The following is a 12058-nucleotide window of genomic DNA, read 5'->3' on the forward strand; positions in this document are numbered from 1 at the left end:
TGCACTCAGACCTACTGCAGTAGTGACTGGGTGTCCCTCAGGAGAAACTGCTCTGGGTTTCTCACAGAAAAAAAAAAACCTCACAGATGGGAAACGTGAGACACAAACCGGGACCTGGGTCTCCTAGGCTTAGCGGAGTGCTCTCCTCACTACAGCAGGCTGGTTTTAAAGGAGTAAGATTCTCTTTCATGAAGGGTTCCAAGTCTAAAATAATGCTCTAAGGCAGCTTCAACTGAAAACTGTTTTTGACTGTTTCTGAATACAGCAGAGTGCCACTCCCAGAGTCAAAAACGACTAGAACACCAGACTTAAAAACCAAGCAATTTAATTGTCTTTGAAGGTAAATAATACATGGAGATGGATCCCAAGCCCTGACAATGCCAGAGCTACGAGTCCAGAAGTCCCGTGGTGTGGTATTCCCAACGGAGCTCAGAAGGTCAGAACTCGAGGTGTTCGAGGCAGAGCGCTTTTGGAATTCATGCATTCCATTTAGTAATTTTGCAAACTGCCAGAAACAGACCCCAAGAGTCTTTGAGATGGGGGAAATTCAACTCCTGGTTTTACAGATAAAAGAGTATAAAAAATGTTGTTTACTTCCCTTCACTTTCGTCACACAATCTGAAGTCTGAGGGGGTCATATCCCCAACTCATGGCAGCTTAAGCTGCAGTTTAGGTACAAGATCAGTCCTTCTATCCATTCACTTCCATGTAATGCCACAGCAAGAGAGACCTGAGACAGAGAGTTCTCATCAATACAGCTTTTTAACAAGCACTTAAAATGAAAAGAACCCTCTGGCAGCACACAAGTTAGTTTATATGATTTTAATTTACAAATTAAAAAGCTACAAGCTTTATTTTTTCTCCTTTTTCTCTTCTTTCTTTACATCACTCTTTTCCTTATCTTTCTCCTTGTCATCTTTTCTATCCTTTTTGCTCTCTTCTTTTTCCTGCCCTTCCTTCTTCTCTGCATCCCGGTTGGCAATCTTGTTGTTGATGAGGTTGTGCAGGGCGACCACAGAACGGATCAGGGAAGCCAAATACACCACAACCATCTGGTCATTGGTCTTTAGGTAAAAGGCCTTGACAAACTCCTGCAGGCTGACATCTGGCAGCAGGTTGAAGACATCTTGCAGCTGGTAGATGATCTGGTGGTTGATGGGCAGCTTGCCTGTGGCCACTTTCTCCAGGTAGCTCCTGATATCCAGAAGCTTGGAGTTCAGTCCCTTCAAACCATGCACCTGGTTTGTGATTCGCTGGGAAAGAGTGCCCACGGTAGTGTCTTTGATGTCTCTGAAATGACCCAAGAAGGGTGGGAAAAAACATCAGTGTACTTACTGTATTACCTCACAGGGTCTCACATTCTAAGGAAACACCCAGCTTTGAGGGGCAAGTTTTCAAAAGAAAAGTGTTACCTATTTTGCAAAGATTTAAGTATAAACTGCCTTAATTTTTATGTTTTCATTGGAGGCACATATTTTACTTTTCACATCAGAGGGCATTTTTAAAACAGAACTAAAATTAAATTATTTTCACTTAAAAAAAAGACCCCCCCAAACCCTCTCTCCTCCAACCTCCTTAACAAAAGGCAGCATTTTCTTCACCTGCATCTATACGATGTTGTGTAATTTAAATTAGTCAGTAGTAACTTTTTCGAGCCTAAAAGAATCTTGAGAAAAACTATGAAACTTTTAGAATAAATCAGGATTATGTAAGTAGAGTATTTGAAAATAAAACCCATCCCAAGTAGACTGACTGCAGAAAACCAGCTAGCTACATACACGGAAAGGGATATCCCGGGAAGAACACATGCCTATCCTTACTTCGCACGCCTGTTCCTGTCACAAGGTGTACTGTCCACAAAGTCATAAATCATAGTGCAAGACACTTTAGAGATGATCCAGGCCTAGAACCCAGATTGTTGTACTCCTGATACACCTCCCTCCCTTACACTGAGCAGCCTCCTGGGCTGCTTATGACTGTTAAGTTGTTAATTCTCACCGTAACAAGTGTTCGACTCCAACTTCTTCAGCTTCCTCTGCTCCAATTTCACTGGTCACATGCTCAAATGTTTTTGAGGTTGGGGTTCCATCCTGGGAGAGAAGGCTTAACTATAGTTACTTACTTACAAACTAACTGGCACATGTCCTTTCCACACCCTGATTCCCCTGCTTTAAGTCAAATCACTTCATGGGTGCAACACTGAGTTTTCCATGGCAAGGGTGGGTAAGGTTTGCTTTGAAAGCTTAGTCTTCTAAGCTAACAGCACAGTGGCCCTGCTCAACGACAAAGTCTGCTGGGGCATCATTAGCTTGTTTCTGAGGTAATTCTTGATAATCCTCTGATTTCCACAGTGGAGAATTAGGGTTCGGTTGATTTTCAAAGTATTATATACAGTTCTTTTCTAGCAAAGGCAATATACAGAGTGATCTATATTTGAGGCAAGTTCATGTCAGAAAAATAACTTTTAACCATCTATTGTCCTTTGGATCAAATAAAACCAGAGCACCAAAATGATGCAGTGAGAACAAATGGATTTCTGGTGGCCTGAATTTATCAGAGGATTTGCCCAGGGATGTGGTTCACTGTACCACCTAGTGACTTCTAGATGGGAATGGAGAGAATTTTCTCAGATCTAGGGCCAGACTGCCTGGATTCAAAGTGTGGCTCTGCCATGTATGTGATAAAAGAGTTGCAGGACCTTGGGTAAGTCACTTAGCTTCTACCAAGTGGTATAAACTTTAGCTGTTATTATTTTATCCAGGATGGTGAATCCTGCCAGCACAATTTTCCCTTTGGCTTTGTATGCTAGGATGGTCAGAACCTTTAACAATCTTGAGAACATCATGGCCTTTTCAGGTACTATTTTTTTCCCTGGTTTCATCTTATAAATGACCCTTATGTCTTCTCTGTACACTATTTAAAATTTTGCTTCATTGGTATGTGTATACTGCATGCATACATGAGTGTAAGCTGTCTCAGATTCCTTTTGAAAGAGGCAGAGTAAAGATTAACGTGAAAACAGCCCTGACTGGTGTGGCTCAGTTGGTTGGGCATCTTCCTGCAAACCAAAAGGTCATTGGTTTGATCCCCAGTCAGGGCACATGCGTGGGTTATGGGCCAGGCTCCTGGTTGGGGGCCTGTGAGGGGCAACTGAGATGTTTCTCTCTCACATTGATGTTTCTCTCCCTCTTCTTTTCCCTCCCTTCCCCTCTCTCTAAAAATAAATAAATAAAATCTTTTTAAAAAGATTAACTTAAAAACAACTGAATCAAGACAGGAATGAAAGCCGTATGGCAACCAGACAATAGACTGGGATCTAAGCTCCCTGGTAGAAAGCAAAAAGAAAAACAGGAGGACAGAGCTCAGTGTAAGGAATATTTGCAGAAAGCTAACCTAATGTATCTTTTTCCAGATTTAAAACTAAATGTAAAAATAAATGCTACATATCTTAGGCTTGAGTTTGAAAATTCAAGATTAAGCTATCTGCACACTCTAAGTGCAAATATTTTATGCTCCTAACAAAATACATTTTTCACCTCTAATTCTAGCCTAGAATCAAAGTTCAATTTTCATGGAAATAGAGAAAAGACATATGCTGGGAGCTCTTTATGCTTACACCTAAAGCACAAGCTAATGAACCCAAGAGCAGTGGCTGAGTATTCAGGTGGCAACTCACATAGATGGGTATTGCCATCTAGCGCCAGGCAGGCAGCTCTGACCTCTATTTGAAAACCCATGGTCTAGTCTGTAGGAATTGAAAATCTTCAAGGAGAATGGAATATTGGCCCAGAGGGTGCCCAAGAGTGGAAAGGGCACTAGACTGAGGCTAAGCTCACCAGGCTCTGCATTTTTGCACTTACTTTGCCGTGAATATCTCTGGAAAATCGTTTGAGTACTTTGGGCCTCAATTTCATTTATAAAAGGGGACTTTAGGTTTCTTTCCGTCTCTGTTTCTTTTTTAAAGATTTTATTTATTTATTTTTAGAGAGGGGCAGGGAGGGAGAAAGAGAGGGAGAGAAATATCAATGTGTGGTTGACTCTCGAGTGCCCCTTTGGTTCACAGACTGGCACTCAATCCACTGAGCCACACCAACCAGGGCTAGATTTCTAAGGTCTTTTCATTTTTAAAATGTGGCTATTCAAATGCTCGAAAGGAAAAATGATTTAATATCAAACTGTTAACAGAAATCAACAACCTTCTCTTTGTTATAAAGAGATAAAAGATTTGTTGACTTGAAAATGCAACAAAAACAAACAAATAAACCCCAAACTGCTGCCTAATAAGTAGCACATCTATTCAAGGTACATAGCAAGATGACTCACATCATGAACTTCTTCCACTGAAATATATGCTTCTGTGGGCAGTCCCAGGTCCTTTGGCTTCACGTCGATGATGACTAATACCTTGCAGAAAAACATATCTTAGCAAACCACCTTACACTGGGTACACAGGAATAACTGCAGTCATTCTTCTGATCATGAGTACTGAAGGAATTTTATTCAATCAGACATGAACCAGAATTTCCAGCAAAATGCATATACATTTAAATTATCTCATCATTTGTTCTATTCTTCACCTCATTAACAAGCTCAGAGGTAGTATGATATAGTGAACAAGCCCAAGGGAATCAGAGCTAAGACAGCAACATTTTAATCCCAGCCCCACTACTTATGAGACCTTGCTAACCACTTTAAACTTCAGCTTTCTCATTGTTAAACGGATAACAGCCCCCATATAGTTACTGAGGGGATTAAGAAAGATAACTTATACACCTGGCACTTAGCAGCTGTTTACCGTTACTTATTAAACATATTGGCTTATTGTATACGACACAAAACAGTACAAATTAATACAGCTTACAGAGAAGCAGTGAAATGATTTGTTACCAAAACCCTTCTTAGGATGCTCGCTCTTATGTAAACTGGCAAAGAATATCATTCAAGAATTTTAAAGGCAGAGTGTACTCACTGAGTTAGGGCAGTATCTTTTCATGAGTTCATTGATGGCGATGTCATTCTTATGTAATTTAGGGCCTGTGTGGTACCACCCAACTATTCTTTCCCTGGCTGGGAAGGGAAAAAATTAAGTGAGTTTGAATCATTGCATGAAAATCTATGTAATTCCCTCAGAAAGGGTAAGAACTCCAGCTGTTATGTTCTCTACCTTTGCAGAATTCAAACATCTATTTTAAAACTTGACTTATGAAATCTAAAACTCAACAAAAGAATTCTCAGAAATAAGCAGTAAGGAAAATCCAGAGACATCCACGTCTCAGACTAGTTTAGGAGACCATTCAAACATGACAGCAACTAGAAAATAATTCTAAGGCAATACATAAATGCAGGTTCATGTCACATAGACTGTTAACACTGTGTGCATTTCCAAAGCAATGTGATTGCCGTAATGAAATAAAATGGCAATGATACACATGATGGAGAGATGTATTTATCCTGGTGGTATCAAAGCTCTAAGAGTGGGTGGATTTTATTTCATAGTTTTTAATTTTCTACTACAGAGGGCTAGCTCTCTCCCTCCAAACATAGGTGGTCTTAAATTGGTATTCCAGTTTCTCATTTATCCTACCTCATTCTTCTACTACCATTAGTCTTAAGTCTAGCTGAGAAAAGGATCCTTGACATTAGAACAAAGAAAAGGGAATACTTAAAAAATTAAAAAATGTTACACACACACATCAATGCCACAGTACCTTCTCTAAATAAAAAATCAAGACATACCATTGACCTTCTTAAACATTCCATACATGTTTTCCAGGTAATCATGGTCTAAAAACCAGACAGAATCATCTTTGTCATCTTCATCAAAAGGGACTAAAGAGAAGGAAAAAAAAAGATTTAGTTTAGGGTGCCAGGTAGAACTCTAGAGGACAGGTCAAAACTGGAGACCCCCTAGGCCAGATCTGATACACGTAGGTCGTTTTTCCAGCATTGCATTAAAATTATTTTTGAGTTGCTCTCATTAAAAACTTGGGAGATTTCACATAAAAATCCAGACTTCCAGCTGCATTCAAGATATCAGAAAATCTGCCAACTGGCTAGAGCCAGATAGAAGCTTACCCCTTTACAAACATCATCTTCTTCAATTTGTTAAAAGCCCCTTCACATCTAATGGTTCTCATTTGGCAAATTACATTACCATCTGGTCCTTTTAGACACTGGAATTAGTTACCTCTACTTGGGGAACATGCCAACAATTATTTTCTTGTTTTTGTTGCTTTAATCATACAATATGTTGATATGTTCCAGTAAAGATTCAAGAAACAGAACAAAAGGGTCGTGGTCTCCATCTCCTGCTTGCTAACTCATAACCATGGTTAATAGTGCATGGGTACAAACTATACCAACTATCTATTTTTATAAATTAAGTTTTATGAGACTACTGCCACCCATTTGTCTACATACTCTCTATAGTGCTCTTGCGCTCTAACAGCAGAGATGGGCAGCTGCAATGGAGACTATATTTATTATCCACTTCAGTGTGTAGCTTTTAGCCTCCCTTTTAATACCACAGCAATTCTTAATTAGAATCCTGGGTTGTAGTGAAAAAATGGAAAACACAAAAAGTTTCTTTCTTTCTTTTTTTAAAAGACTTCTTTATTTTTAGAGAGAGAGGAAGGGAGAAAGAGGGAGAGACTCATCAATGTGTGGTTGCTTCTCCCGTACCCCCAACTGGGGACCTGGCTTGCAACTCAGGCATGTGCCCTGATTGGGAAATGAACTGGCGGCCCTTTGGTCCACAGGCCAGCGCTCAATCCACTGAGCTATACCAGCCAGGGTCTTTTTTATTTTAAAGTTAACCAACATTTAAACCATACTTGAAGAATATAAAATTCATCTTTTACCTGCAAAACTGTTGGATACATCAAGTACTTTCTTTTGCCATGACCCCAAAAGCACACCAACAACACGCTTCTGGTTTCCAACCTTGCCTATTCTGAAAGAAAAAGCAGAAGGTCAACTCAGAAGATATGCCAACAATTAGATACTCAATAGGAAACATTAATGGTACAGATACAATTGAGCGGGTTTACCTGGGAACTAATCTCACTGAACAAATGCAATAGTTACATTAATCCTTGATATGAAACTCTAATAAATATAATGAATAATTAATGAACTTTGTACACTGGCAGTTTCTACTCACTGTTAACTGCCAAGTAATACAAGTTTGGAAAAAAATCTCAAACTCTATAGAAATTTAAAATGGAGAAAATGTAAACACTCCTCATCCCAAGAGTTTTAAAATGTTATTTGGTTGGTATATGAAAAACACATTTAAGTTATGCTCCTACATTTAACTTTTTTTTTTGTTGCAGCTTACCTTTCTCCCTCAAACTTTCCCCACCTTCCCTACCCCTGAATCCTTTCAGGGATAAAGATGCCAAGGTAGAACAGTTTTATGGTCCAGCTTCTTGATAACTGTTCTCTGGTACTTCTATTCCATGTTGACAAGCCCCACTAGATGTTATAATTCTTTGAACCAGCTAGGGGCCCAAAAAGTGATTCTCACCCAGAGGCATAGGTACGTCATTTCTGGTCTTTCTGAATGGTTTAATTGGAAAGAAGTCAGAAGTGAGCTGGTGACTAATCACACCGAGAGCAGGCCTGAATGAGTAAGATTTTACGTCAGAATTTCTATCTCTGTATCAAAGCACAGTGATTTTGACCTAAAGAGCTAAAAGTGTAGCAAGTGAGACACAGATACAGTACAACTCTATGTCCAAGGGAAAGATAAGCTAGTGTGAAATTAACTATGATTCCCCAGCAATGGCAGCTTCACATTGGTTTAACTGACTCACATGGTTTGGCAAATTTATAAATGTTTACTAAGTTTGGGGTCTGTATCAAACAAAGTTAAGGATTCTGTATTCTTAGTGGTTCTGATTTTTTTTGAAATCTTAGGTATCAAGTTTCCACATGTGATGTTAACTTCCACACTTACTGGCTTTTCTTTCGGTCTACAAAAATCCATTTTACAAAACCCTACAGTTTGTTGAGTTTACTGAACAGAACTTAAATGGTGACTGCCCCTTTAGCATCCCTAGTATCCTCTGGGAGAAAAGTAGTAATTACTGTACAGTGGGAAAGCAAACATATCCTGTTAGGCTGAGGGTCCTACAAAGCAATGGAACTTAACTGGGGACCCTAAACATCATGAAGTTTGTTTTTGGCTCTGAATTAGGAACTGCACAAAGCAAGATGTGAGAGAATGAGTCCGCTGACAAACTGTGACTCTACAGCAGATGTTCCCCACTGGGTCTTTACATTTGCCAATTCAAGCAATTATCTTGTAAAACTTGTAACACGTGTTAACAGGTCCAGCGGGATGAACAACTTCCAAACAAGGGAAGGCGGGAGAAACATCTGTGGATGTTTTATCTTATTCATTAATGCCAAAGTCTCCAACTGATCTCACTTAAATTTTTTTTGACACCCTCATCTACGTTTTGTGCTATCGTTAAACCCGACTCCTGCTTGGAAACTTTCACAAGTTATAACTACAGTTCTTCCAGGGCGCTAAGACCAGAATTTTCGTGACAGCCTTCAAAGCCACATAAGCTCCAGTCTGAAGGGCTTTCCTACGACACACCTAGTCTTTTAGGTAAAAAAGGGCGGTTGAGGTGACAGATGAGCACGGGGCTTGGGGGATCAGGACCAATCGAAAGTTGCCCCCCTATACTCTGGCAGCGTACGGGCTAGGGTAAAAGAAACGGGCAGTCCCTAGCCCGGAGTGCCTGCTGGGACTGGGGGACGACGCTGGGTGACCTGGGCTTTCAGCACCGAGATTGGTCTGGGTCCCTCGACGAAGCAGGGCCGCCCTCCTCCCATCAGAGCTCCGGCAGCCGCGGCGCCTTTCCCAGAGCGCCCGTGACTCAGCAGTGAAGGTGCCACCGGCCCCACTAAGCTGCCTCACGCCGCCCGCTCACCGGTTGAAATGATCCACCACACTGAGCAGCACCAGGGGGTGGACCACCACCTTCTGCACCGCCAGCTCCGGCATCGCGACACACCCCGCCCGCCAGGCTCCGCTCGCCGCGACCCGCAAACACAGACAGCCACAGCAGCAGAGACTCTCGCAGATCTTCCAGGCCCAGCTCCTCCTCTTCCGGCCCGGCTGCCGCCGCGCGGCCCTTTTCTTCCGGTCCCAGAGTGCCGCGCGCGTCGTTTCCCGGCTGTCGTTCGCGGGGTGGTGCTCCCGCTGCCTGTCTGAGGAGGGGAAATGCCGGAAAAAGGCGGGACCTGTTTTGGGTGACTGGCTACGAGTTTCCCTGGTCTTGAAAGCTAAGGGGACACTGAAGACTGATAAAGGTTGACTTCCTTGTATTTGGCCTGCACAGTTTTCTGCAGTGGCTTTTCGCCTCAGAGCCCTCTCACTGTCCCAACCCCTCCTATCTGACGACTAGGAAAAAAGTGCTAAGAAAAATATAAATAGTAATTAATATTGCCATCATCCAGAAAGTTCACTTTTGCTTCAAGTCAAAATCCTCCAGAATTTCTTAGAAGAACTAACTTTAGATCTCTAGCATTAAGGAGCGCCCTTACAGTAAATTTGGTAATTTATTTTTAAACTCATTTTATTTGTCGGAGAATAATCCCGTTAATCTTTAGTATGGACACTTTACAGATACCCAACCTGTGTTTATATTCCCCCCCTGTCTTTGTATTACGTACCATTTAACTAGGGCTAGAAGAACGCAATTTGTGCCTAGAGTCGGACTATTCATGCCGATTTTCAAATAAAATCTTAGAAAAGGGTTGAAAAGATGGAAGGAAATACGGGAACATGTTTTGATCTTTAGCTAGGAAAGAGGAAAAAAACGACTGAATGGGGAAATGTAAGAGGCAAATTACTTAAAATCCACCCAGTTATAGTTCTGTCTAGTTTTAAGTTGCTGTTTCTCTAAACAAAAAGAATGCTCCAGCAACTTGAATCGTTTACTTACTGCTTTTTCTGTCTTTGAACATCTCTCACCTTCCTGATAACATGAGGATCTGACCTCTGAAGAGTGACTAGGAGACTTTTGCTCTTGGCCTGCTTCCAGTGTAATTGGGGAGCTTTTGATATTTCTGGGTCCTACCCATCACTTTTATTACAGGTACTCTTCCTACTTTTGGGAACATTACTTGGCTTTTCCTCATTCCTTTGAAAAATTTTGATTTGGCTATCAGATGGAGTGCTACTACTTCTTAAGATACCAGAACTTTTAGATTAAGAAAATTTAAGCCAGCCATGTTGTGTGTTGTGTTAAAAAGCATGCTTGCTGGTGTTTCGTGCCTGACTTAAAAGTAGGCATTCTTGTTTCATCTCTCATGTGATGTTATTCCACACACGGTAGACATGCAAATATTAAAGAAAGCTTGGAAGGATTTTCCTTCCTGGTTTTATAAAGATTTAAAGCTATCAGAACGTCAAAGATTGAGTTTGATTTTTTTTTATGTGTCAAGTAAGGCTTAAGAATTGGGTTAAAGGAAATATTATTTTGGATTAAAATATATAGAATTTAATAAAGAAAATGACGTGAGATCATAAGGAATGTGTTTTCCATGTTGCCCTATTTTTTTTTTAACGGAATTGAAATCTTGCTTGGTATTGTAGCCACTACCTGGGGCTCAGTTTACTCAGAGGAAATGCAGTAGGAGATAGAAGAAATCCCTTTCGTTTGTTCATTGAATTCTGGACTTCCCTAACTTTACAGGACCTGATGAGAGCTTAAGGGTGATACTTTTTCCTTTGATCAGGTTCTTTTTTTTTAATTAAAAAATTTCTTTTTTGTTTTTTAAGATTTTATTTATTTATTTATTTATTTTTTAGAGAGGGAAGGGAGGGAGAAAGAGAGAGAGAGAAACATCAATGTGCGGTTGCTGGGGATCATGGCCTGCAACCCAGGCATGTACCCTGACTGGGAATCGAACCTGAGACACTTTGGTTCACAGCCTGAGCTCAATCCACTGAGCTACGCCAGCCAGGGCTGATCAAGTTCTTTTTTTAGTGTTAAATTCTTTTCCCAGATTTATTGAGATGTAATTGACATATAATATTGTGTAAGTTTAAAGTGTAAAACGTAATGACTTGATACACCTATATATTGTGGAGAGGTTACCACCATAACAGTTAAAACCTTTATCACCTAATATAATTACCTTTTTTTTTTTTTGGTGGTGAGAACATTTAAGATCTATTTAATCAACTTTGAAGTATATAATAAATATTGTTAACTTTAGTCACCTTATTATACATTAGATTCCAGTCTTATAAATGGAATTTTGTACCCTTTGACCAAAATCTCCCTATTTCCCTCAACCCCAGTATCTGACAATCACTATTCTCTATATTTGTGAGTTTCGCTTTATTTAGATTTCACAAACTGGGTTGGGCAAAGTAGGTTTACAGTTGTGAGTACTGACACTATTTTTGTATTATTATTTATTAATAGTTGTATTATTTTCCATAATGGTAAACGTACTTTTGCCCACCCCTGTATAAGTGAGATCCCATGGAGTATTTATCTCTGTCTCACTTATTTCACTTAGCATAATGCTCTCAAGGTCTGTCTATGTTGTCCCAAGTGGCAGGATTTCCTTTTTTTTTTTTTTTAAAGATTTTATTTATTTTTAGGAAGAGGGGAAGGGCGGGAGAAAGAGAGGGAGAGAAACATCAATGTGTGAGAGAGGTTGCCTTTCACATGCCCCAACTGGGGACTTGGCCTGTAACCCGGGCATGTGCCATGATGGGGAATTGAACAGGCAACCTTTTATTTCACAGGTTGTTGCTCAATCCACTGAGCCACACCAGCCAGGGCAGGATTTCCTTCCTTTTATGGCTGAATAATATTTCACATTTTCTAATCCATTCATCCTTGAATGGGCACTTAGGTTGTATACAAATCTTGGCCATCATGAATAATGCTACAATGAACAAAGGGTCCCGACTTCTCTTTGAAAGAGTTATTTCATTTTCTTTGGCTATATACCCAGAAGAGGGGTTGCTGGATCACATGGTAGTTCTATTTTTAGGTTTCAAGGAATCTTCACATTCTTT

At 40.3% G+C, this 12058-nt stretch overlaps 1 protein-coding gene across 1 annotated transcript; it reads right to left on the minus strand.

The window, feature by feature from the left end:
- Nucleotides 1-308: 308 nt before the first annotated feature.
- On the minus strand, nucleotides 309-9139 carry PSMD7 (proteasome 26S subunit, non-ATPase 7). Its single transcript, XM_028501869.2, has 7 exons — nucleotides 8946-9139; nucleotides 6861-6952; nucleotides 5737-5829; nucleotides 4970-5067; nucleotides 4324-4404; nucleotides 1999-2090; nucleotides 309-1290 (listed from the first exon to the last, which is right to left on the minus strand). The coding sequence occupies exons 1-7, from the start codon at nucleotides 9017-9019 to the stop codon at nucleotides 852-854; spliced, it is 969 nt and encodes a 322-aa protein (XP_028357670.1). The 5' UTR covers nucleotides 9020-9139; the 3' UTR covers nucleotides 309-851.
- Nucleotides 9140-12058: the final 2919 nt, after the last annotated feature.

Source organism: Phyllostomus discolor, chromosome 12, assembly GCF_004126475.2.
Source record: "Phyllostomus discolor isolate MPI-MPIP mPhyDis1 chromosome 12, mPhyDis1.pri.v3, whole genome shotgun sequence".
Taxonomy (NCBI): Eukaryota; Metazoa; Chordata; class Mammalia; order Chiroptera; family Phyllostomidae; genus Phyllostomus; species Phyllostomus discolor.

Coding starts and splice junctions, on each gene's coding strand:
- PSMD7 (XM_028501869.2), bottom strand. CDS start 9,019: ATGCCGGAGCTGGCGGTGCAGAAGGTGGTGGTCCACCCCCTGGTGCTG. Junction 5,830..6,860: donor TGTATCCAACAGTTTTGCAG/GTAAAAGATGAA, acceptor CCTTCTCTTTAG/TCCCTTTTGATGAAGATGAC. Junction 2,091..4,323: donor CAGTGGAAGAAGTTCATGAT/GTGAGTCATCTT, acceptor CTTCTCTCCCAG/GATGGAACCCCAACCTCAAA.